The sequence below is a fragment of the Staurois parvus genome, unplaced genomic scaffold (assembly GCF_062004578.1).
Source record: "Staurois parvus isolate SC_StPar_1 unplaced genomic scaffold, SC_StPar_1.0 ptg000006l, whole genome shotgun sequence".
NCBI classification, from domain to species: Eukaryota; Metazoa; Chordata; class Amphibia; order Anura; family Ranidae; genus Staurois; species Staurois parvus.
Window position 1 is genome coordinate 17,496,047 of NW_028317802.1, and position 26,312 is coordinate 17,522,358.

Here is a 26,312-nt window from a genome sequence, read left to right on the forward strand (position 1 = left end):
ACCTGAATCTAATGATTTGTAGGGGTGTCCCAATACTTTTGGCGTGTGTGTGTGTCCTGTATATTACCTTTCTTAAGGCTGCATTTTGGATGAGTGTGTTATATTACCAAAAGGATGTGTGCACTAAAAGTGATTTTATCCTTTATACTCAGGGTCAATTTATTCTGGGTGACCATTTCAGCAATTGGCATAATAGCCATCCTCTAACCATCGGTAACTGAGACAAAATTGCCCGTAGGTTATATTTAGAAATCTAACCTCATATGCCATTATACTGTAAACAATCATTCCTATAGACCATATTTCTTCCTTAAAGTATTGATGAATATTCTTGTTTATAAATTATTTATTAAAAGTCAATGCTTATACAAAGTCACAATTTGTATTTTAATTGTTCAAATACATGTTACAAATACCAATCTCATAACGTACTGATTGCAACAGGCACTATTTATCCACCTGTCTAAGGGTGCCAGGCACTGTGTACAACTACCTCATTGAATTGGTTATAAAAGGAGAAGTCCCTGTTAAAGTTGTAACCCATTCAGACTTTCAGGTTTTTGACTCTACCTTTAGGTTTTTAAATTTTTTCAAGTATGTTATGTCAATTATGTATAGATGAGGACACAGACCTAGCAAGTAGGAAACGTTTTGCACACCTTTGCTCCTCCCTCTCAGGGCCATGAATAAGGGGAAACCACCAGTCCTCCTGTACGGGGCCCAGGCAGCTGGATGAACCGGATGAGGATGATCAGCACAGTGGGTGGCAATTACTGGAACCTATGCCCTGTATTGCTCTCTCTGCAACATCTGAAAGCTGGATTCTTCTTTTCTCCCTCTTGAGAGCCATATAGGGGATCGGTTGCCGATCACCCTACCTGTGCATATCTGATTCATCAAGCTGCCTGGGCTCCCACAGTGCTGGCTTCCCTCCCCTCTGTCCCACCAGCAGCCGAAAGCACATAATGGAATCCTTCAGGATGGAGCGTGGGGAAAGAGAGTGATAAATATGTCACATTAACCAGCCCCTTCCTTTCCTGAATGAACATATCGGTACTGATCTCCAACTGTGTTCATTAATAACTGGAGCATAGTAAACTGTGGGGTTTTTTTTTTTTTTTTTAAGTAGGCCCTGTCAGGTTGGCTGTTTGGGTCCCTGTGTTTTCTAACAGCAGCCCTGCTCCTTCTCCTTTATTTTATACCAATTTATGCATCACTGTTTTGGGAGTGGTATGTAACCAGACATTAACAGTAACAATGTCCCTCACGAGAAGCAACATCTACATTATAATGCTGAATGTACACGCTTGTCTTGCCAGCAAACCTTGAATTTAGAGGACAGGAGTTCTGTGATTGGAGTCTGCTGTATTTTTGTTAGATCCTAACCAACACATCTATTAGGGATTAAAAGATAACCCAACACCACACTTAAATTAACCACCTCCCGTCCATTATTTCCTTATATGGTGGGCAGGAGGCGGTTAATGTAAGGAGGTTCTCTCATTCTGAGAGTCCGTCAGATGACATCCTCCCACTCTAACCACGCATGCATGCCCCCAGGGGTGTACAGCGTGGCGATCGATGGTGTGTTGTGTCCTTGGGACACAGCGGATCACCGATTAGCAGAAAGAGCCGATGACTTTGGCTCTGTCATGTGATCAGCTGTGTCCAATCACAGCTGATCGCATGTAAATAAGAAAACACTGGTTATCGGCATTTCTCTCCTCACAAGCTGTCACGCTGACAGCTTGTGAGGAGAGCCGGTAATTGGCATTCCTCAGAGGGGACATCTACACTGCTCATCAGAGCACTGATCATCAGTGTAGCCCCATCAGTGCCACCTGTCAGTGTCCATCTGAGTTGCCTGTCAGTGCCACCTATGAGTGCTGCCAATCAGTGCCAACTATGAGTGCCAGTCAGTGCCCATCAGTGCCATCTAACAGTGCCAGTCAGTGCTGCCTATCAGTGCCCAAGAGTGATGTATGTGAATGCCCACCAGTGATGCCTGTCAATGCCCATCAGTTCCACCTACCAGTGCCTCCTTATTAGTGCCCATCAGTGCCGCCTATCAGTGCCCATCACTGCAGCCTCATTAGCACACATCAGTGATGGAGAAAAGTTGTTTTTGGTTTATCAAAAAATAAAAAACCCAGTGGCGATTAAATACCACCAAAAGAAAGCTCCGTCTCAAAAAAAGATAATTTTATATGGGTACAGTGTTACATGACCGTGCAATTGTCATTCAAAGTGCGACAGTGCTGAAAGCTGAAAACTGGCCTGGGCAGGAAGAGGGTGAAGTGTCCAGTAGGCAAGTGGTTAAAATTTCTATACTCAGCTTTGAATTATTATATCTGTGCAGATGTAAGCTTTCTATTTCTAACGTAGGTCTTATGCCATCTGAAAGTTGCTACCTTTCAAACTGCTGAGCTTATACACTGTTTCCTCATTTATGCATGCGCATAACATTAGCAAATAACATAGTCCTGCAATTCTTACACCTTGATGTTATTGGCTCAAAAAAAAAAAAAACCTGGCTCCTTAATTTGTTCCCTGATCAACTTTTGGATAGAGAGACCCATTGACATCCTAAAGTGGTTGTAAACCTCAGACATGATATATGAACATAGGATATCCCTATACAGTGTGTACTTGTCTCAGTTAAGAGCACAAAGTGTCATTTCTGTAAATTGCTTTATTCCTCTGCTATCTGCATGAATCACTTCTGACAAGTGTTGCTGACACCAAGAGAAAAATGGTGACAGGGGAGGGATCTCCAGCAGCGTGACAGCCTCAGTTCTGTTCCTGTGAGCATTTGGGGGTGGGGGTCTCTTTCCTCCAATCAGCTTCTCACTGTGCTCTGCAGAATGTAACTTCAGCTCTCTACCCCACTTTTTCTTAACTGTCAGGCAAGCTTTATAAATTCAGGACTTTAAACAGATGTAGAAAAGAGAAGACTGCAGATAAACAGGTACAATGTATGCAGGAGGATACATTCACTTTAATGGGTGGCTATCTGAAAAGAAAATCATGTATTTTCTTGTGAGGCCAACAGTTTTGATTGAACTTTACGTTAAATAAATACATAACTATATGTGACAAATGAAGGTTTAATTCTGCTTTGTTAGTGGTATGTTGAAATGCGGTAACTTGAAAACCACATGTTAGGAAGAAACTTTGTCCACTAAAGAAAATTAGATTAAGATACAGTAACCTGTAACATTTTCATGACTTCCACCTTTGGCACCAATCTCCTTATACTACAGATTTTATGTAGCTCCAGCATTTTCCACTGGCTAGTAGTCATGAAATATGTGTTTCTGCTGCCATTTACAATTCTGCTCACAGTGCATATCTTTCCTGCTCAACAGACCATGCAGCATTTTCCAGTGTGAGCAGCATTCACATAAAAGTGACTAAGTCAATGGCAGCCACATTTACACCTGACGGATTTGAGATCTTTGGCTTTAACCTGTCATTGGCACATTGGATGGGAACATGAAAGTGTTTTATCAACAGCAAAAGCAGCTTTTTGCTGGCTGGCTGAGACAGATAAAAAGTGAATGTGGAAAATATACATTACTTCATTCTTGCAGGATGAAATATAAATCTTAGTTTTCTCACTCTACTGACAAGTACCTATATAGACATGCCCAATTATATGTTCCGCTTCTTGTTTTTTAGGCTTTTGATTTCTTTCTAAGTTAATATCTGTGTTTTTAAAATGATTGAAATCATTAAAAAAATATGTTTTTCAGTGATGTAAATCCCACCTTATCTAGGTTACATCTTCTGTCATAAAAGGAAGGGGGAAAACGTTTGTATACTATTAAAATGACACCTACCTATGTGTCATGTAAACCCTTTCTCTGTGCAGTTAGTCATTTCTTAAACTGGAACTCCAGGCACAAACCTAATTGCACAGCTGAAATACAAAGGGTTGATTTACTAAAACTGGAGAGTGCAAAATCTGGCGCAGATTTTTTGTCAAAATTTAATTGATCAAGCTGAAGTTAGAAGCTAATTGGATAACAATGCACAAGCTAACTGAATACCATGCACAGCTGCACCAGATTTTGTACTCTCCAGTTTTAGTAAGGGCTTATGTACACAGGGCGTTTGGAAAAAACTCTTCTGACTGCTAGAAAATGTAGGTAAAAACATCAGTTTAGCTGTGTTTGCATGCCGCGTTTATTTTTAGAAGCGTTTTTAAAAGATATCCTCAGGAGACCCTCCCAAATGCCCAGAATGCACTGAAAAATAGTATATAACTATTTCAGAAATTTTTAGAGAAATAGAGAGAGCAGAAGCATAGAGAGCAGTATGAATTGAGGTTAACTGTCTTTTCTGGTTGTATTCACTATGGATTCCATCATGAGCATAATGCAGCACATTCTACAATTTTTTCCTTCAGCAAAACCTGGAACTAACTGCACTGGTGTACTAGGTCCATTTAAATACATGGAAAACACTTTGCATGTGTTTTTGATGAAGAAAAAAGGCTCTGGACAGCATCTGGATATGGACCTGTCAAAAAATGCGTCTAAACTCAAACGTTTGGCTTTTGAAATGCTGGTAAAATCTACTTCTGAACTCAATTTTGGTGCGTTCAAGAAAACAACTGTAAACTCAGCTGACTGTAAATGACTATGTGTACAAGGACACATAGAAAACAAAGGAGAGTTCAGGGTCTGCTGAAAAAAATGCTCAACAGCTCCTGAACATCAGTTTAGCAGCTGCAGTGTACATGAGCCCTAAATCAACCAGTTTTATCTGAGAGCTTCTAAATTTGTTTAGCTAGTCATGTGATTTGAGCACTGCTGCCACACTGTAGAGACAACTTTTTTTGTATTATTTAAGCTTCTATTTCCTATGATGCTGATGAGTATGGCACTCCCATAGTCTGTAGCTGCAGAGAAGAATTGTATAGAAGAAAAACTATAGTAGCAAATCTGTAGTCAGCTACAACCACCAAAGAAAGTCAGCAGACAAATGTACTGTATAGAGGCTACTTATCTTTCTTTCTGGTGTGGCATGGTTCTTGTACAATCCATAAAGTATACTTTGGCTCTGTGCTAGCATGTAGCCAAACTATACCCCAAAATTCCCTGCACCACACATTTTGAAGATTTCTTTAAAGGTCGCTGACACAAAAAATATTGTATTGTGATCAATGCATGCAGTTTTGGACAATGATGATTGCTTAAAAACAAAGTGATCGTACACTATATGGTTTTTGGACACTTCACCATCACACCTATATAAGCTTGTAGAACATGCCATTCCAGTACCATGGGCATTGATAATGAATTGTCCCTTTCCAAAGCTATAACTGCCTCTACTCTTCTGAGAAGGCTTTTCATAAGATTTTAGCCAAATAATCATTTCTAATATCAGATAATGAAGTTGGACAAGAAAACCTAGTTCACAATAGGCATTTTAATTCATCTAAAAGGTGATCAGTACTGTTGAGGTCAGATCTTTATGCAGGCCTCTCAAGCTTCTCCACACCAGACTGGTGGAACTATGTCTTTATGGTGCAAGTTCTGTGCACAAGGGCAGTGGAGTCACTATAGGGGGTCCAGGGAGTGCACACTGCACCTAGAGGACACCCACCAGAGGGGTGACACCCGTCCTCAGGGGCACCAATAACAATTGCCCCAGTGACAGATCCACATCTCTCACCAACTGTCTACCTGTCTCACACAGCAGAACAAATTCCAGACCAAAGCCGCCTCCACCTCCTCAGCGGTTTACATTGTACAAATACAGGAAGAGGTGGCAGAAGGAGGGACACTACTGTACATGTCCCATGCTGATCTGAGGTCTGTATTAAGTTTACTATATTGTAGCTGAACAAAGGAGGGGGGCAATTTAAAAAATACGGAGGAGTAATTGTGCAGAAAGGGAAGGTTAAGAGGTTATGTGCTGGGAGAGCACTTTGGGAGGGGAGATGACCTATGCTAGAAGTGGGAGTTGGATTTGAAATCTGACCCCCCTCCACATAAAAGCACAATCCCTTTCCCCTCCCAAAGTGCCCCCCCAACACATATCCAACCCACCACCTCCCTACTAGCACAAGTAGAGAGTGGTGCCTATACTGATGGAGGGGGGTCTATACTGAGGGAGGGCGGTCTGTACTGAAGGAGGGGAGTCTGTACTGAGGGAGGGGGGGTCTATACTTAGTGGGAAGGGGGTGACACCATGTTTTACTGCACTGGGTGACACCAACCCTAACGATTCCACTGCACAAGGGCACAGTCATACTTGAACAGACTTCTGCAAACTCTTGCCAAAAGGTTTGAAAACAGCTTAACTGAAAACATCTGAACTCTATAATTCGGGTGGGAGGGGTCACATATGTTTGGCCATATAGTAAGTGTTATGGTCACGTGACCATAAACATTTGGCCATGTAGAGTGTGTCATACACTTTTAAGGGCAACTGTTGTAAAAAAAACCCAATATATTCTAAAAACTGTATACTATTAATATATGCAATGATAACATCCATTATATTAAAGCTGGATTCCAGACATACAGTATATAAAAGAGCACAAATAAATGCAGTAGTTTAATTCTTCTAAAAAAAAACTTGTTATACATTTTTACATGAAATTAGCATAAGTACATTAATCTGTTTTGCTAAAAGCTACTGTAATTTTCTGCAGGGCAGCACTCAAAATGAGAGAGGGAAGAACAGCCAAGAACACAATCAGGCACTGCTGCATGCATATGTGCTAACAGGGAACATGCAGACAGAAGTACAGAACAGAGTGAATAGCATTAATTACTTATCCGTATATTGTTCAATCAAAAGGCCATGGATGCAGAGGTGAAACCACTGTTTTTATTAATTCTACATTCTGCTATATTCTGTATACACAAGTACATGCCAAGGTGTCCAGTAAAAGGAGTTTTGGCCAGCCATAGGTCTGCAAGGATGCTTACGATGGTTGATGTTTAATAATGTGGTTTCAAGTAGAACTAGAAGCATTTTTTTCTTTTGGGTAGAGTAAGCCCTGTCAGTTTTTTTTTGCGACCTGTATCCCATTGGGGAGATTTTCCTTCACTTCCTGTTCCATAGTCAAAACAGAAAGTGACATGAAGTCCCTTTTAAAGTGAAAGAATCTCTTTTTATCCCCAGGGTCACCATATCTAGTGTCCCCATTGGAAGTTTTATCCTCTATTCATGCTGACAATCCAAAATTTGGGATTTTCCTTCACTTTCAGCAATAATGGTAAATGTGAAAAATCAAGAGGTTGAATCTCTTTTACAGGGGCACAAACAGAAGTAAAAACTGATAGGTGTTCTAATACCTCTACCCTGTATCCAAAACATGCTGTGCCATGTTGCTGGCACAACTTCTTAAGCACTACTAGCACCATTATAGCTTACCCCAAAGACTGTGATAGTCAGCATAATCTGCATTGCAAATGTGGAGAAAATTTAGACTAATGTGAGTTAAAAAAAATATACCAAATAGTGTATTTACATACAGTTTATTACCACATACAATACTGTTATTAGAATACAATATTTCTCATGTTTGTTATCCTTCAAGTTTGCCAGAATATATTTAGGTTATGATTGCCAGAAGACACTTACTGATGTGATTCACTGCAGAAGATGTGAAGAAAGGAAAGCAGGGTGGTTTTTATTGTTCATTTTTTTTGTCATGTTGTTAAGTCAATACATGTCAAAGGAGTAAAAAAGATATTCTACTTTGCTGAAGAAAAAACAAAATGTGGTGATAGATTTCATTTATGTAGTGGTTCTATAGCAAGCTCACAATCAAATTAAAAAAAAAACAAAAAACTGTCTACCATATTAGGCCTCTGGCTTTAGCCATTTCTAAGTCACTTATCCTGATGCAAATACATATCAGGAAAGTTAGAAATGAGTTGTAAAGTACTTTTCTGCATTTTAGCACAGATCATAGCAGTGACATAGAAGTCTGATGGAGCCTCAACATGTAGTGGGTAGCACAAGCATATCATATAAACACTGGTGAAGCGCTAATAAGATAAATGACATAAAAGATGCAAATAAACAGCAAGAAAAAAATACATAAAGAAGTGGTGGACCTAAAAAGTGCAAATCCACTTAAATCAAAAATGCTGCAAAACGTGGAGTAAGTGAACCTCTAATGATACATGTAACCCCATTTCATGAAGATAAAAAATCAACCCCCCGTCCACTTAAGGGACTAATAGTGAATAAATGAGTGACCCCTCAGGGGGTAAGAACACACGACAATTGTGAAAAATATAGTGTCCAAATGATGAAAACTTGGCCACATAACAAAATGGATGCACATGCAAAAAATCATGCAAAACACATATAAACGTCTAAACAGCACTGTGTATAACACTCAGGTCACTACATATATAAATCCTAAAGGATTGCAGGCAAAAATGTGGGTGTTCGTGATGGGTGAACTTCAAACCAGGGTGACAGGAATCCTGAATGGCAGAAATGCTCCCTCACCTCCAAGCAGTGACCACAAGGGCCAAATCGCTTTATGATTTCCACCACGATACCATGTCCAAACCAAGATGTTGTACAGGAAACTCGTCCACTAATGATTCCAGGTCACACTCCCCATAGAGCCACACCGTCAAAATGTAATATATAAATGAAGCTCCACCCAAAAGGGGAAGTTCCGCTTTAAGCATTTGTCCCCCACTCTCCATTAAGGATTGGCACCTTTGGGGAGCAAGCACCCAAATTTGACAGGTACCCACTCCCACTTCGATCACCTAGGCGATCAGAAGCAGAAGTTGCCCTACCCCCTCCCTCCCTGTAGTCTTATGGGACACACAACAGGCCCCAGAAGACTACGGGACCATTCACAAAGCACACTGCTTCTCACGCATATGCAGTGGGCGCCCGGCTGTGAAGCCGCAAGCTGTCACAGCCTGGTGCCCACACTGAAGACAGCCGGTGAAACCAGTGGTGGTGAAGACACCACTGGACCGAGGGACAGGTAAGTGGCTGTATTTTAAAACTCAGCAGCTACAGTTTTTGTAGCTGCTGACTTATTTTTTTTAGGTGGAACTCCCCTTTAAGGTGTAGGTGTGGCCAGGACATAAGCATTCAAATATTTTCATATGCGTAAAAGCAGTAAAAGAGCTTCAAAACACACCATCGCTAATCTCTGGGCTGTAGACACATTAGATCAATTTTACCTCAAGGTGTATAGCAGAATCACTTAAAGTGGACGTTCAACCAAAACCTAAGACTAAACTTGCTCCTACACCCATTTTAAGGCTATTCTATTTAATCATGTAAAGAAAAGATATGTATACTTACCTATTCTGAAATGTCTCTGGTCTGGTCCCAGGATCAGCTGTCAAGGGCAGCTACTTTGTAGGGGAGGGGCAGCCAGCAATGGTTGCCCCATAGTAAAGCCTGCCATAGATGGGAGCCTCCCCTGCTGAGAGAACACAGTGATTACTTCTAGGGGCTATAATAGCCATGAGCAATAATCGCATTTCAAATTTGACAGGCTGGTTGTATCAATCACCTTGGGTACATTCAACCATATATGGGTCAAATCCCGGCTAGTTCAGAAGGCACTGATCAAAACGTCTATGGCCAGCTTAGGTCTATGCGTGATGTCGTTCCTAGTCATGAGATTGCTTAGACAGAAAGGCAGTTCTGCTGTGAACGTTAAGGATAAGTTGTTCTACAGCTACAGAGGTCTGTAGGGCATGTTTTAAAACACATTCACTGCTTGGTAAAAAAAAAAAGAAGTTCTGTTACTTGCTTGGTAATAAGTTAGTATTTGAATGTTCATAGCCAGCCTCAGCAAAGATCCACTGTGAGGCTTTACTATACTTCTTTAAGCAGACACATTGTTTATATTGTGTTTTATATTACTAGGACAAACAGAAAAAATTATTGCAGCTACTAGTTTCACATTTAAAGCTGTGACCCAATTTGTGCTTCAGATAACAAGAACACATACTGGTGTTATGTTGGGGTTTCACATCAAATCCTCATTTTCCACCTGCTGTTATTGCAGAGGAGAATAAAAACAAAGTGCTGGTATCTAATACCACAATTATCTGTGATGCAGGTGAGGGTGTAAAGTTGTATAAACAACACCTCTCAACAGACATCTTGTACACTGACATCACATTTTGCGCTGTCTCAAAGATATCATGAACGGAAAAAAACAGATTTGTTCAGACTGGCAAGCTAGTTTAGATAAGGCTTGGATAAATTTAGGTAATTTTGTCATATGACTTGGCAGAATATAGTATATTATATTTCTTTGGGAATTAGGCATCCTTAATAATTGTAGCTCGCAGATATTCCATAGATCATACTTCATGTGACCCTTGATCATTTGGGTACCATGACAAAACACAGTGGTTCTGCAAAGAAGACCAAAAATGTAGATGCCAGCAATTGATCAACATGGTTCTAAATTCTAACAGTTTTTTTTTTTTTTACCCTAATGCATTCCCTGCTTAAAAGGTAAAAAAAAACTCTCCACTAACTTTTTCCTCCAACCCCTCCCTAAACACTTTCTTGAATCCTATTAGCAATCCAGGGCTGTCCTAGCTGCAGCTCCTCTCCCTTCACTTTCTGATCCCACAGGAGACACAGGCAGCAGCAGGAACCATAGACTCCTGCTGCTGTCAGTCAAATCCGATTAGGACACATCCTAATTTTCCTAGTGATGAGAAATATCACAAATATATTTATTCAGCTGAAGCAAATTTAATTGTCCAAACACGTATAATGCGGTTCAGAAAGCGGAGGTCATACAGATATTGCTACAGAGTGCCCAAGTCAGATTTTAGGGCTTGAAATAACAACAACAAAAAAGGATCCTAGGTGTTTAACTGGCCTTGTATATCATTCTTGTTAACATTTACAGTACTTCACAAAAGGATCATTTTATAATTGAAGACATGGAAACCATTTTAGAATTTAGTTTTTTTGCTAAATACACACATGCTCAAAATGCATTATATCATTAATCATATCTTATATCCTAATATGTGCATCTATCTACATCAAAAAGTTTCATTTTAGTGGTTAAATACAGACCCTTCTGAAAAAGTCATAGGAAGTGACGAAACGCGTCACTAACACGTGACGTCAGACGTATCGACGTTGACCGGAAGTGCGATCACGGCCATCTTGGAAGTGGGAACATGTGGCCAATGTTTCCCTGAATCTGTCCACACTTACATCTCTGTGAGGAGGAGCTGTTTTCACCTAGATTTTATGTAAGTCACCAATAAAGGAGGATATGTTATAGACTATCTGTGACTGTGGATTTTCTTGAAAATGGAAGTAAAACCCTAGTATTTGGATACAATCGGTTGGAGGAGAAACTAACCCAGAGTGGTGTCCTGCCTTGATGCTTTTGATATAGGGTAATTACCCATCAGCATATGAGTTTGGAGAGTGTTGTTTTTTGGTCTTAGGGGATCACTGGGATATACACTTGCAGTGTTAATTGGGATTTGATTTCACACATGGTGTTTTTGACACTTTTGTTATATGAGTGTGTTTCACTTATATTTATATTCACTATAGAATTTTTTTCATGTGTATAGATTCTCGTCCATAGAATATACACATTTATAGGATTTTGCATGCTGCGTGGCACGTGTGTTGTATTATATAAAAGGTATGACACTATGTCAAGTTTTTTCTTTTTGAGGTGTACTGTCATCAGGATTTGCGGATATTGAGAAGGAGTGTTTGATGAAAGAAGAAAGAAAATTACTATTTACACCTGTGGGGATTATTTAGTTTTTTTTGGATTATATATTTTTTTGGATTATTAAATATTTTTTTGGATTATCATTTTTTTGGATTATATATTTTGTATTTTTTGAATTTTGGATATTTGGGACATTCTTTTGGTTCCATATCTTTATGTGGGTTTTATTTTATCTCTTTGTTTATTTTTGGTATTTATTTATTGTAAAGAAAAGTTTTATTATTTAGTTCAATTAGCCTTCAAGAGTGGAGGTGGATTACTTTTCTGGGTCATTATAGGGTGATTGGTTGCTGTGTTTAAATATAAATACAGTCAGGTGTTCCAAAGATTGGTTGCTCAGGGTTCTAAAGCCTTGAAAGCTGTCTTTTCTTGCCTTAAGTCATATAAAATAGGTAGTTTTTATGTTGAACTTTATTTTTTATTTATATGATCACCATTTCAAAGAAGAGACACTTAAAAGGTAACTCCCCTTTTGTAGAGAAAAACAGCAAATAAAAAATAGTGCATACAGTTGCAATAAGTTATATTGTAACTAAATGCTATTAAAAATTACCTTTCCATTTCAATGTGCAGCAGCTGTAATTTTCTGTAAAATGCAATATGGCTACCTGGAGGTGTTCTGTACACAGACTGTACAGAACACTCTCCAGAAATTTAATTTCCTGCTTATGTGATTGGCTCACTGATTTTTCCAGAAGTCTGCACTAAGATACAAGTAAGATTTTGGGCATCCCTTGCAACAAAAATTTAATTTTTTGTGAGATGCTCCCAAAGGGAAATCACGTCTGAAAGGATGTAGACCCTGCCACTTTCCTCATTGGAGCCCTGCAAATGCAGCAGCTGATAATTATAAAATCACTCCTATACAAATTCACTCTGCACATAGACATACAGATACAAAAATCTATTTTTTCAGACAAACAAAAGGTAGAAATTTGCATCAAAGTGTGTTAAAATTCCTTCAATGCACATAGATCACCCAGATGGGATTTTATTTTTCTCAACAAAAGTGAAGTTACACTTTAATAAAAATTAAAATAAAATCTGACTTAAGTTAAATGTATTAGATTGTGTTATGGATAAAGTGAGGAAGACTTAAAATCTTTCAGATTTTCAATGCTGACTATACCCCCATTGAGGAGATTTTTCTATTGTTTTCTGTTCTAACATTAATTGCCTGGACAGGAAGTAAAGGGCAATCTATACAATGTAGGTACTACAGAAACAAAAATATTGACCTGAGTTTCTAGCCAATACATAGTAGAAAAACAGTTTGTATTGCTGTCTGTGCCTCTATTGAGTAGATTTCCCCTTGTTTCCTCTTTCACACTGGTAATATTAGTAGTGAGGATAAATCTTAGACAGCAGTATAAATCTGAAATTCATCATTGGTTTTGGGCTTTAAAACACTCCAAGCAAGGTCCACTAATTTAGTTACTGCTTATTCTTTCTCCCCCACCCCATGCTATAATGCTGCATTGCAATTAAAAGAAAAATAACTGTGGTTAATGTCTAAAATGATGGATGATGACTGGAATGATATACAGCATGTACTTCACATTTGCATGTATCACCAGCAGTTAAGTTTGCCATTTTGGACTATTAGATGACAAGTGCTGACCATGATATACAAGTATATTTTTTTATGAAAAATGTTCAAGGATCATAAATCCAGCTCATCCATCTAGCTTTTAGATGGATGAGTCCAGTATCCTTCTGGAAACTTTTAATGAAACTATTCATTTTCTATGAGAAGAGAATGCATTTGGAAAGGAACTGCACTTGTAAATTTCTCAAATTTGGGATGCATAATGTGAATCAGTACTCACCATGGACTCAAGGTAAGCATCCCACAGACCGCCTTCAAACTATTTATTTTATAATAGGACTACCTTGTAGAATGCTTTTTCTAGCTTGGTGTTTTATGCAAATACCTATTTCATTATTGTATATTTAATATTTGTATGCAGCAAACAGGGTTTTATACGTTTTTAAAATTTAATAAGGTACAATAAGTATAGTAAAAAAAAAAAAAGATTAAAATATTTACCTTAGCTTCCGTACCTAAGGTGGTGATGTCACCATTCTTCTGACACCCAGAAAATGCTTAATATCCCAAATCTCCCAAGATGATGCTCCAGCGCAGTGCAAAAGAATCTTCTCATGAGATTTGCATTATACAGTATTCTCTGGTATCACACCTGAAATATGACATCACTCTCACCTTGGCACCACAGGGGGTAGCTAGGGGTAAGGCAATTATATCAACTGCATGTTTTTTTGGGGGGGGTTTATTGTAATTCAGTGTTTTGACATGGAAGGGGGTGTTTAATGACCTTTCATTTCAAGCGTAGTGACACTATTCAAAGCAATTTTTTTTTTCAGGAAAGGTTTGTAGTGCAGCCTTTTGCAAGGAACAACTGCACAGTTTTTGCACTGTATTGTACAGACTCAGCATGGAATATACTTATTAATAGTAGCCATACAGAAGCTAATCTTTAAGCAACGTTTGCAAATGTACTGATGTAATACAGCCTGAGCAATATTTACACATGCTGAAAGATGAAAAGACAGAATGATGGGGGGATGCTAGAGTGGATTTCTTTGAGGATGTCCTCTCAGGGGGTAACTTGATTGGATCTATGGTACAAAGGACATTTTGTTGTGATGATATCCACCAGATATATATATGTGTGCTAATCATAAAATACTAAATATCAGTAATCCTTTTTTACCACCCCATGTCAAAATTACCGTATGTTTCTTGAAAAGGAGCACACCTTATACTGCTTTTATATATATGAAAATATCAGGTCTTTGTTGAGGTCTGATGACCACAGGTGCAGAATTCTTCAACTTTAGCAGCCATCATTCAAGGATACTGAGTCATTCTTGACTGTCCCCAGGACTTAAGCTTCAGAATTGGACACACTGGGTCATCAGATCTTAACAGGAGTGCATTCCCTAGTGAATGTGAGTTAAGAACTGGAGTAATCTAGGTGGGTAGCCAAGGTCATTGCTGGGGGTAGCTGATTGTCCAAGTCAAAGGGTTAAGAAGGGATGCTGTCAACAAAGTAAAGGTCAGGGCAGGTGGTGTTATAGTGAGGACAGGTAAAAGAGATGGTCAGTTCCAAGAAATCCAGCAAGTCAGGGTTAACAAGTAAGGCATGCAACGGGGTCTAGAACTAGGCAGGAACCTGTAGTGAAACAAATTGGAAACAAGAGCACAGGGAATGAAATTAGGATAGGATGACCAGAGCAATGACGGAGATTGAGACAAAGATATAGGATGCCAGATGTAAGGATCACACCCTAGCTGAATGCTTTAACAGGCCACTGCAGTATGCATTGTTGTGTCCTTTAAAGGAGTACAGAGAAATCAGAAAGTGGGCCTGAAGTCAAGCATGAATATGTGCACAGTCCACTTGAAAAGATAAATAGAATGGGTGCTCTTACACCGGAATACAGGAAAGAGTACCAGACATGACTGCAGGAAAGGAACACACACAAAAAGCAACAGCATTCAGTGGACCCTAGGAAGGGATGAAGGAACAGCAGCAAAAGCAATAGCAATATGCAAGCATCACACAGGTACATTCCTGACAATAGAGAGAAAACAGGTGGCACACGCACCTAGTGCATTATCCAAGGTTTATTGTAGGAATTAAATCATAAAAACATACTCACAGATGAAGCATGTATCTAAAACGCATAGAAAAATGACAATGGCCACAACGGCGGGCAAGGTGTTCTCACTGTCAGTGCGGTCAAATGGCTGATGCGTTTCGGGGACGAATCCCTTTCCTCAGAGCTGATGACCAACCTGTATGGAGGTCAAGTAGTAAATAACCAGGGCTAGATGCCTTGGGAGCAAAGCTCCACCTCCTCTACTTGTTATAAGATGAGGGGTTGGAGGGGGTTATTTAAAGTGCAATCTTTTGTAGTTTTTATAAACGCATATACATACATATATACACATGCATATACACATATACAAAGATATATACATGCACTAAGAAACAAAGCAAATAAAAAATTATTAAAAATACATGAATATAGCACCTGCAAATGTAGATAAATAGAAAACATTTTTCTAAAGTAAAATATATAAAAAAAAATATATAATAATATATATAAAAATAATCGTAGTAGTAACACTGGCAATGATGATAAAAATAATAATATTAGTAAACATCATAAAAATAAAAGTAATAAGACTAGTGGATAGTGGATGATTATCAGTTCAAAGTAATGAGTGTGGCTGTAGACCATATATATCTCTTCAAACGTGAAGCGGTGAGCAAACTGTCAGCACTGTGTGAGTGCTGTGTAGTGATATTGGACTGTTGTTGGGGAATTCCAGCAGCCATTTCCCCACAGGTATAAAAGCACACTCCCACACCATCTCACTCAGGCATCAACAGCGAGGCTCTTACTTCACTTTCCATTCATCATACATCAGCATCAGAGGTATCTACACCATATTCATATGTCTCATCCATTCACTTAACCATTGCCTCCTAAAGGTCATTCATTTACCCATACACACACTCTTTATTTTATGTTTTCTAATGTTCCCAATTTTTTTTTTTTTCCCCAACACTCCAATATCACTACACAGCACTCACACAGTGCTGACAGTTTGCTCAGCGCTTCACGTTTGAAGAGATATATATGGTCTACAGCCACACTCATTACTTTGAACTGATAATCATCCACTATCCACTTATTACTTTTATTTTTATGTTGTTTACTAATATTATTATTTTTATCATCATTGCCAGTGTTACTACTATGATTATTTTTATATATATTATATATTTATATTTTTTTATATATTTTACTTTAGAAAAATGTTTTCTATTTATCTACATTTGCAGGTGCTATATTCATGTATTTTTAATAATTTTTTATTTGCTTTGTTTCTTAGTGCATGTATATATCTTTGTATATGTGTATATGCATGTGTATATATGTATGTATATGCGTTTATAAAAACTACAAAAGATTGCACTTTAAATAACCCCCTCCAACCCCTCATCTTATAACAAGTAGAGGAGGTGGAGCTTTGCTCCCAAGGCATCTAGCCCTGGTTATTTACTACTTGACCTCCATACAGGTTGGTCATCAGCTCTGAGGAAAGGGATTCGTCCCCGAAACGCGTCAGCCATTTGACCGCACTGACAGTGAGAACACCTTGCCCGCCGTTGTGGCCATTGTCATTTTTCTATGCGTTTTAGATATGCTTCATCTGTGAGTATGTTTTTATGATTTAATTCCTACAATAAACCTTGGATAATGCACTAGGTGCGTGCGCCACCTGTTTTCTCTCTATCCAGTGGCTGATTTCCCCGTCTGAGGAGGGCTGCACCCCTGGAACATTTCCTTTTGGTTGTCGCTGTCCTGGTACCCTTGGCTTCCCTTTTGGCTGTGCATATCCTGAGGCGCTGGAGAGTACATACGCTATCCGTTTCGGTTACATTCCTGACAATATACCTATAATCCAGGTTGAACATATACTGTATAGGTTTGAAAACATGCCTGTAAGTCCTCATGCACACTGGACATTTTTGGCTTTTGGTGTTTTTTTTTCTACAGCCAGTAAACTCTCCAGCATGTTATCCTATGTGTCCATGCACACAGACTGTAATCAGCATTTTTTGGCAACGGTGTTTTTTGGCTGGAAAAAAAAAGCCAGAACTAGTGGGTTTCTAGAGGAGTTTTTTAGCTGTAAAAACGCTCTAACACTGAACAACACAGCAAAACAGCGTTTTTGAATTTTTTTTTGTAGCAAAAAGAATTTTTTGGTAAAAAAAAAAAACGCAAAAAAAACGCAAAACCAAAAAAAGTGTCTAAACGCTAATGCAAAACGCTGAAAAACTCACGTTTTTAATGTGACTTTACACCGCTAACGTTACCAGCGTTATTAAAATGCCCAGTGTGCATGGCACCTAACTGTTGCTGCTTTCCACAGGGATCTCCTAGCAAAGGTTGGTGCTGGTCATGAAGGATCATGCTTTACTTTTCAGAGTTAATTGTATCAGGTTAGGGATTGTATTGCAAACATTATCTACAAAAAAAATTGAGAGAAAATCTTTTCCACAGGGTTGACATGACATGGTCTAGCATTAGTGTATGTCAAGTTCTGCAATTATGTATTAATAGAAACAAGTAATGAGAAAAATATGGTGACTGTTATTACTGACTTCCTTCTGAAAATGCTAGTTGCCTGTCTCTCGCGTAAATATTTTCTGAGTCCCCTTCCTAGAACAAGCATGCAGCAGGTTAAAGTTAAAAACCTGATATCAATCTAGCACTGTGCTGAAAAACAGCAGCTCTCTCCACCCTCTCTATTCTCACAGGGCAGATTGATAGCAGTGGGAACCATTGGCTCTTGCTGCTGTCAATCAAATCCTGTGATGGGATGGGACAGAGTTGCACTAGTTACAGTTAGCAAAGCTCGGGATTCTGCATGTGTGCCAACATAGGAAGTGGATTCCTCCTAAGGTGGAACACACAGAAGAGGAGGAGCCTGGATCACTGGTTGGGGACCCAAGAAGGGGAGAATAAGGGCCACTCTGTGCAAAACCATTGCACAGCGCAGGTAAGCATAAAAATATATATATATTTTTTTAAATTAAAGGTTTACAATTACATTAAGGACCACAGTCTGAATACCTTTCTGCCCCAAGCATGTGATTGGGTAATAATGGAGTATCGGGCAGACTGATTAGGTCATCTTTTTCTCTTGCCACCATTTCTTGTCTGAAAATGTGCCCAATATATGTGTCAGAAAATGATTTCAATAGCTGCCTGTTCCTCTCCCACGAGGTTGAAATAAAGTCAGATTCATACGCTAGTTAATTTAAAAATAAATGTCATTTTTTAAAATAAAATTCTTAACTGCATAACATTCTTATGCTTGCAGTTCAGCTTTAAAGTGCAACTAAAGGCAAAACTTTGCTTTTAATTTTAGATAGAGTAAGGGGGGGGGGGGGGGTATAACCCCCTCTGTCCTATTTGGGCAATTTCCCTTCACTTCCTGAATCCACAGCCAAAACAGGCAGTGAGGGATTCCCTGTGTGGCACCAGAACTAGTGTCCCCAGTGGATGATTTGCCCAATGTGAACCCAAAATGTGGAAATGTATTTTACTTTCAGTTTCAATGATGATGGTAAACAGGACAAATAGGGTGAATCTCCCTAACTGAGACACAGATGAAAGTAAAAACTGACAAGTGTTCTAATCTAATCTCCACTTTATCCAAAACAAAGTGTGCCTTTAGTTATATTTTAAAAATTCAGCTAGCGTCCTATGATACTACTAGTAATCATCTTTCCAATAGGTACTGTAAAAATTGTGATGCTCAAGTATTAGAAGCAGTAGGCTTATTAGGATATTTGGAGAGTTGAATTTTGGTTAGCCTAAGCAAAAGAGACATTGGAGCTGTGTTAAGAATATAACTTATTAACTAAAGACGGCACAAGAGAGCAGGGGTTAAACCTGATGCACAAGACAAGACAGAAAATCAGTTTGCTCTGTTGAAACAACTATTTCATAATGTGCAGTTCATGTGACCTAGGATTACTGGAAATTGGAGTCATGGCTTCACATAGGTTATATATAAAGAAACAAGTAATATTTTGTTATCTCACTCTAGACAATTTCATGTAAATTCTCCCCGAATTAGATTGTAGGAATAAATCTACATCCATCTATAATATATTTTTAGCATATTAGAATTTTGTCACATTTCTCCCTTTAGCTTGCCAGCAGAACACAAATACCATCATCTTGCTAGGCTGGAAGTAGAATAATGTATTTGAAATGCTCTGTGCATAATCCACTGGCAATGTCTAGACATGATTTTTTTTTTTTACACTAATTCAGGTTCTTTTAGGAAAGATGTGTGCTCTTTTATCTGGCATCTACATTTAAAAACACATTTTCAGGATTCTAGTTTTCTAGAAGCAAATGTTCTTTTACATCACTTATTCTGGATGCCAATACCTGATGATTCATATCTGATTTCCACCCCCTCTTCCCCTTCTTATTTTTTATTGAACAAAATGGTTCAAACACATGACTAAATACAACTTTTCAGTAACACACAGATGTATTTTTGTTTTATTAACTATTCATTATGCTTAAAGGAACAGGAAATGAGAATAAAAAATTAATATATAAAATTAAAGCAGTATTAAGACCAAAACAAAAACATTTATTGCAGCTTGCCAATCATTAGACGTGGTGGCTGCATTCATTTTTTTCCTCTCCATTTTCACCTGGTGATCTGACCATTAAAACCTCCTTTATTAGTGAGACACCACTCTGAAGGAATAAGCACAGGCAGTACATCAGACAGCAGCATTGTCAGTCGGGGGGGGCAGGGTAGTGTAAAATGTACTAGCAGAATTAAATATGCTAACAAACCCAAACTCCAGCTCACACTTTATAATCAGTTACAGCAAACATGTTTTTTCTTTTTGGGATAATGGTTTTACATTAATACAAGCTGATAATTTTAACCACCCCTGCCAGTGTTAATTTGTCTCATTCATGTAAACTGATACATTCTGCTGGAGAGCTTGTGCTTGAAAAACAACAGATGAAAATAGAAGGAAGAAAGCTTAAAAAAGAAAAACTAATGCTGCCATCATATCTAAGAACTGGTAAATCTGCAATATAATGTTTACTTTCAGGTTTAATACTGCTTTAACTGTTAAAATGTACACAAATGTGCTGAAAAGTTACAGGAGTAAAAGGAAACTTTAAAGGCTGGGTTCACCTTTCCAATAAAAGTTCCCATGCTTTCAGACATTCCCAGTATATTACAACTCATTGTACAGCTTTTAAAAAAAAAAAAGTTTCTGTTAAGTGTAATACCTGTAGGCTGTTTGTGACCTCCCCAGAGCCCTCCTAGTGATAGTGACACTCCTGGTCCTACCTAGATGACTGGTAATGCTGTACATCTGATGAGTGTACTAGCTAACAAAACTGACAGAAGCAGAATTGTGTTTCATTCCAAAATTGAATAGTTCTGTAAAACTGCAATACAATAACAAACTGGCATTACAATATGCTTATAAGCATGTCTCTCACAAATGCATACAACAAACACATTATTTACAAACAGCTACCTACAAATCACATTAAATACATTGCAATGTGATTAGCTATGTATGTGACTTTAACAAACACAATGAAAGAACATACAGGCATATGTGTATCAAAGGGAAAATGGAGGAGACCTTCACTGGTGTTCTTCTAGAAGTGGGTGCAGTGGTTTATGGAATATCTTCATTCTTAAACATGAAAAACTTCTTGTTCTTTATTAAGGGTGCAATTGCAGTGAACACCCAATAGATGGTTCCCTACTCAACATAGTGATGATATACAGAAGAAGAACTATGTTCCACCATTAAAATATTTATTTTTAAATTTACGATTTGCATCGGGGAACAATGTTATTGCCTGCTATCTAAATAAAGCAAGCATTTGAGTAAATGGCATGGACATTAGGTATTGAGTTCTAATGGTAAAAAGGTTTCTGGTAATGCTGCATAGAGACCTTAAGAGAAAGTAAGGTTCCCTATAACATGGATTTTACATTTCACAGAAGGTGGTAAATTAAGTATGTGGCAGGAAGACCTGGAAAGAGATGGCCAGCAGACACTCACAATATAAAAAGGAGATATATCAATTATACTTACTGTGTATTGATTGCTTTACTATTACAATGCGGATGTTTTAAAATAAAAAGGTGTATGCTGGGTGTGTAGATCCCCTTTCTGTTGTGAATGGCTATGTTAATATATGCCCCAAGATAAACTTTGATAAAGCAACACAAATTTATGCAAGCACTTACCCTAGAGACATCCTAGTCAAGGGGCATCATAAATAGAAGAGCCACACTGGCAAAATTTGCACATATGCAACAGCCATAAAAGCATGCATTTATGACCAGTCCATATCTAGTGAAAGGTTTTGGTAATGACCTCCACTTAACAGAGAAGTATTAGGTTATGATAAAAAACAAATATCAATACTCACTTCTATGCTGCAGGATTGCTCACATAACTCTGATCGCTCAGCTCCCAGTCTGCTTAGAGCGGAGAGCAGTGACTGTTAGTCACTGCTCTCTACTCTGATCCTTCAATGCTCACTGATGTGCTGGGCTGAGGAAGCGGTGGGAGAACCTGTAATAATAAACAAAACAGAGGACGCACTGGCTTAGTGCATTATCCTTTAAAGTATTTAATGTGTAAAAAGGTAAGTATTATACTCTCAAAGTAATTAAAAGTACAAGTTCATCTCATAAGTACAGCGTAAACAGTTCACAGACATCAAGATGGAACAGAACGATGGAACACCCACAGTTTGACGCGTTTTGACTTATCCTCTTCCTCAGAGCATATAGGCTCTGAGGAAGAGGATGGCCAGCAAGGTGAGTGCACCCTATGAAGGCCAAGTTTTGACTGCAGCCTATTAACCCTTCTTGGGCCAACTCCCCAAGTGCAGGAGGATTTCAGTTTTTCCAGTTCTTTGTCAGGTAGGTGAACCTGTTTTTGGCTCTCAGCTGCGTAATAGGAGATGCAGCCAGCTGTTATCATGCAGCTGGGTATATCCTGACAATATTGTTGGGAATCCTCCAGATCCTGGCATGGCACTGCCTTATCAGTCGATAGCATGTTATCAGCTGATTCTGGGTCACTGGATAACAAAAGTAAGTGTTCTCCCGAGACACCAAAAAAAAAGGATGGCTTAAAAAAGCTTTTAACTAACTCCAAGCAGGACTAATCTATATATAGTAACAATGGCTACGTAAAATGTGACCTTTTCATTAAACAGTTTAGGAGCCTAAAATAATAGTAAAGTAACATTGAATAATTTAAAAATCCTGCATATTTGATAACAGGCACTGGCAAAATTGATAAACACTGGAGACATGCCAGATCTGAAGTGTTAAAATAATAAAAAAATGATCAAATTGGGTATTTTGTGTATTACATTGTACTTGCTTATTGGCAAGAAATGATCGAACAATTACCATTGTATGCTTGGAAGAACTTTTATTTTGTCCGGTTCTTGTGTACATAATGCAAAGACTACATTTATATTTTAAAAATATACTTTTTATTCCAGGTGAATATGTTGTCATGACAACTCACTTTCACTTAAAAAGGAAGATTGGATATTTTGTAATTCAAACCTACCTGCCATGCATTATGACAGTCATTTTATCCCAAGTGTCTTTCTGGCTCAACAGAGAGTCTGTTCCTGCAAGAACTGTGTTTGGTAAGTTTCAAGAAGTTGATCTGTACATAGCTGTCATTGTGGAACTGGATAAATTTACATTACTGTGTGGCGTTTTGTACTATTGTGTTTAAATGCTGATAAACGTAATGATTAAATAAAAATTCCTGCCTCAGAATATATACTTACATTTATATATTTAGAAACATACATAATCAAAAATAAAAAACCCTTGACTTAAATATGTGCAGCAACTATTTGGAAAGATCAGTAACCCATGGCAACTATTAATTTCAATGTTCGTGTTTGTCAATAGTGACCGAATATTTGGTTGCTATGGTTTACTGGTAAAGATGAGACACTCCTTGTGCCAGTGGGACTCCTTTTAGACTGTGGGACGGAGATGTCTGTCATGGACTATATGGTGTGACTGGACATACCGTATATCCGTGGAGACCCATATTGCTACGCTCTTTGGTGTATTTATGTACATACAAACACCTCTTTGGGAACATCAAGATGTTGTGATCTGGGTGGCCCTTGTGTTCCATTCTGGGGGAGTCCCGGGTGTCCAGGGCCCACTGATGCTCTGGCTAGGAGGTCTTGACAATTCAGAGCCTTGTTTTTAAATGTGACTGGAGACTCATTTAGGTTCTTTTTGTACCTCTTCATATTCTAATATCACCGTTGTGCAGAGTTTTTGTTATCCCTGAGGAAGGAGTAAAAATTACTTTGAAACATGTTGGATCCTTGCAAAACTATTGCAAAAGTAACTCTAATTCTATGACATTTCTTGATGGTGATATTATGATTACTTATAAAAGTGTGTGTTATACCATAAATATTTTATACATGTGGAAATTGACAAAATTAAAGATTTCATAATTTTATTGTATGTATTATGCCTTCAAAGTCCCATTCAGTTTAGGGGGTTTTTCCTATATCTGTAACTGGTAAAAATTAGGGGTTTTTTTTTTAAGCGTTTATGCTTTTAAGTTGTCTGAGCTACTGCCACCCTTACCATGGTTAAATATTCTAGTCTGCTCATTTTTCTACTGCTTTTTTATGTTGTTTAGTGAAATAATGCATGACACGCTCTCCACTTTATCAAATTATTATGATGCATTAAACAAATTCCAGCAGGTGGGTTAAGTCTTAAGATATCAACCCAAAATACTGTCTGCATTGGGTGGTTGCTTTATCCCAGAAAAAAAGGTTACCTTTTTATTAAATACCAGCCTCTGCTCATATAGGCACTGTGTTGTTCCATACCAACCATGTTCCAAAAAAAGATGGTAGGCAGTAAGGTGACTATTAAAATTGGGTAAAAATAAATGCAAGGATCTTCTGTGTTCTCTGTATCCCACAAAGTCCTCCCACTTTTTATAGGATTAAAAAATGGATTTAACCTAGTAACATGCCTTTTAATTACAAAGAAAACAAGATTAGTAATTGTACTTTTTTATCCTTAAAGTGGAACTCAAGGGATTATGTTTTTTTCCATACCTACATTGGTCCAGCTTAGCTTGATGTAAGTATCCATATCATATACCCTGAAAGACACTGTGGTAGTCTGGGCTACATAAAATAATAGCTGTGACCTTCTGGGTTCTATGTCTGTGGTTTCCCCTCTGAACACAGGGGATTGCTCATTCAGAAGGATCCTGGAGGATCACTTGTATCACTGTATGTGGCATGGACTAATACAGTACAGTGATTATCAGCATCCCCTGTGGCCCTATAAAATACTTACATCAAGCCCAGCTTGACAAATGTAAGCATGGAAAAAGATAGTTTCACTTAAAAAAAAAAAAAAAAGCAATGCTTTTTTTTCATTTGCAGCAGTCATCTCTAATTTCCATTTTGGTATTTTTTCCTTTGGCATTATGGTTCTGCAGCCAGCTTTTTTGTTATATCAAACAATAAGTGCCAATCTGGGCAACAACTCCTATGAGCAGCAACACAATAAAATAGCAGTAATTATATCACTTCTGGCCACAACATTGTTAAAAGTGTGAGTGGAGTGGGAACCCTTCAGGGCCATGAAGGCCTCTACTCCTGCCAATAGCTCCTGATTGACAGTATAGTGTGTACCCATTTCTGTCATATTAAATTAGCTTTACTAAAATGTATTGAGAAATTAACTCCTATGCCAGATCCCTCAGTATTCTAACACTGATAAAGTCTCTCTTTGCCTATTTCATCCATAACACTTTAAACATCAGGTTTTAAACCACGGGTGAAATTCTGCATTTGGACTTGTCTAGAGCAATATATGGCACTCTTGTGACTGTGGTTATAATAACATACTAAGATGTAACAACAGGACAACTATGACAAGATTACTATTCAATTCTTCTTTATGAGGATTTTATAGAAAATAGCAGTACATTAGTTCCAAAGGTTGCAGACATTTCAGTTGAATCCACTGTTTCCCTGCGGTTTTCCAAGATATCGCATCTATTTGGAGACTCTATAGATAGTAAGGCAAGAGATGAGTTGGTGATCTGAGCAGATAAATAAATGTGGAAGGAATCTCATAGCAAGGGGAGACCACAAAGCAAGGTATTGGGAACATCAGAGTGGATCTCCAACAAACATAGGACTAAGGGTCCTTCACCTCTTGAAGGACATCCCCTCAAATTTCTACACTGAAGAGAGAGAGAGTCCACTGACAGCTCACACACAAAAAAAATTACTTTAAAAACTTTGAATATCAGATGACCTTGGTTGAAATAAAAAGCTAAAACGTCATGAAGGGAGTTACCACAACTTAATGAAGATTGACGGGTTTTGAGAATGAGTAAGAAAGTAAGAATAACACCCTGTTTTGTTAAAGGATTGTCAAGGAAGGAAAATGGTCAACTATTTACCTTGGTTTAACTTGAGCTATGCTCTGCTAATTGGTCAACATATTCCCTAGCAACTCTTTTGAACTTGATAGCATTGCTCTGCAAAGACATTAAAAATGCTGCAGTCAGTTTTGCAGTTCAGCAGAAATCTATTCATTATAATTCAGTTATTTGTGCATTTGATATTTCCTTAGGGAATAAAATAACAGGTTTCCAAAATATCCCATTAAATGCCAAATACTTTTCTTGTTATGTGACACTCCTAGCCATCAGTTTATTTCTAGAATTTTCATTGCGAACAACATTGTGAAAACACTGCAGTAGATGCAATATATTAATATCTACAGTTGTCAAGGTAACACAAAGGCATGTGATGTGCAGAACATGTTCAGATACAACCTTAAAAAGTAAAATCTTTCTGTTGGATGTTGTAACATTCTGATACTACATTATAA

The 26,312-nt window shown here is 38.1% G+C and overlaps 1 protein-coding gene across 1 annotated transcript in view; it reads left to right on the plus strand.

Moving 5' to 3' along the window:
* The window catches only part of GABRA1 (gamma-aminobutyric acid type A receptor subunit alpha1), a 185,187-nt gene that overhangs the window by 125,789 nt on the left and 33,086 nt on the right, over nt 1-26,312 (plus strand). The window contains exon 8 of the mRNA XM_089663299.1: nt 22,895-23,047. Within this exon, the coding sequence (XP_089519425.1) occupies nt 22,895-23,047 (153 nt within the window). The remainder of the gene's footprint in view (nt 1-22,894; nt 23,048-26,312) is intronic.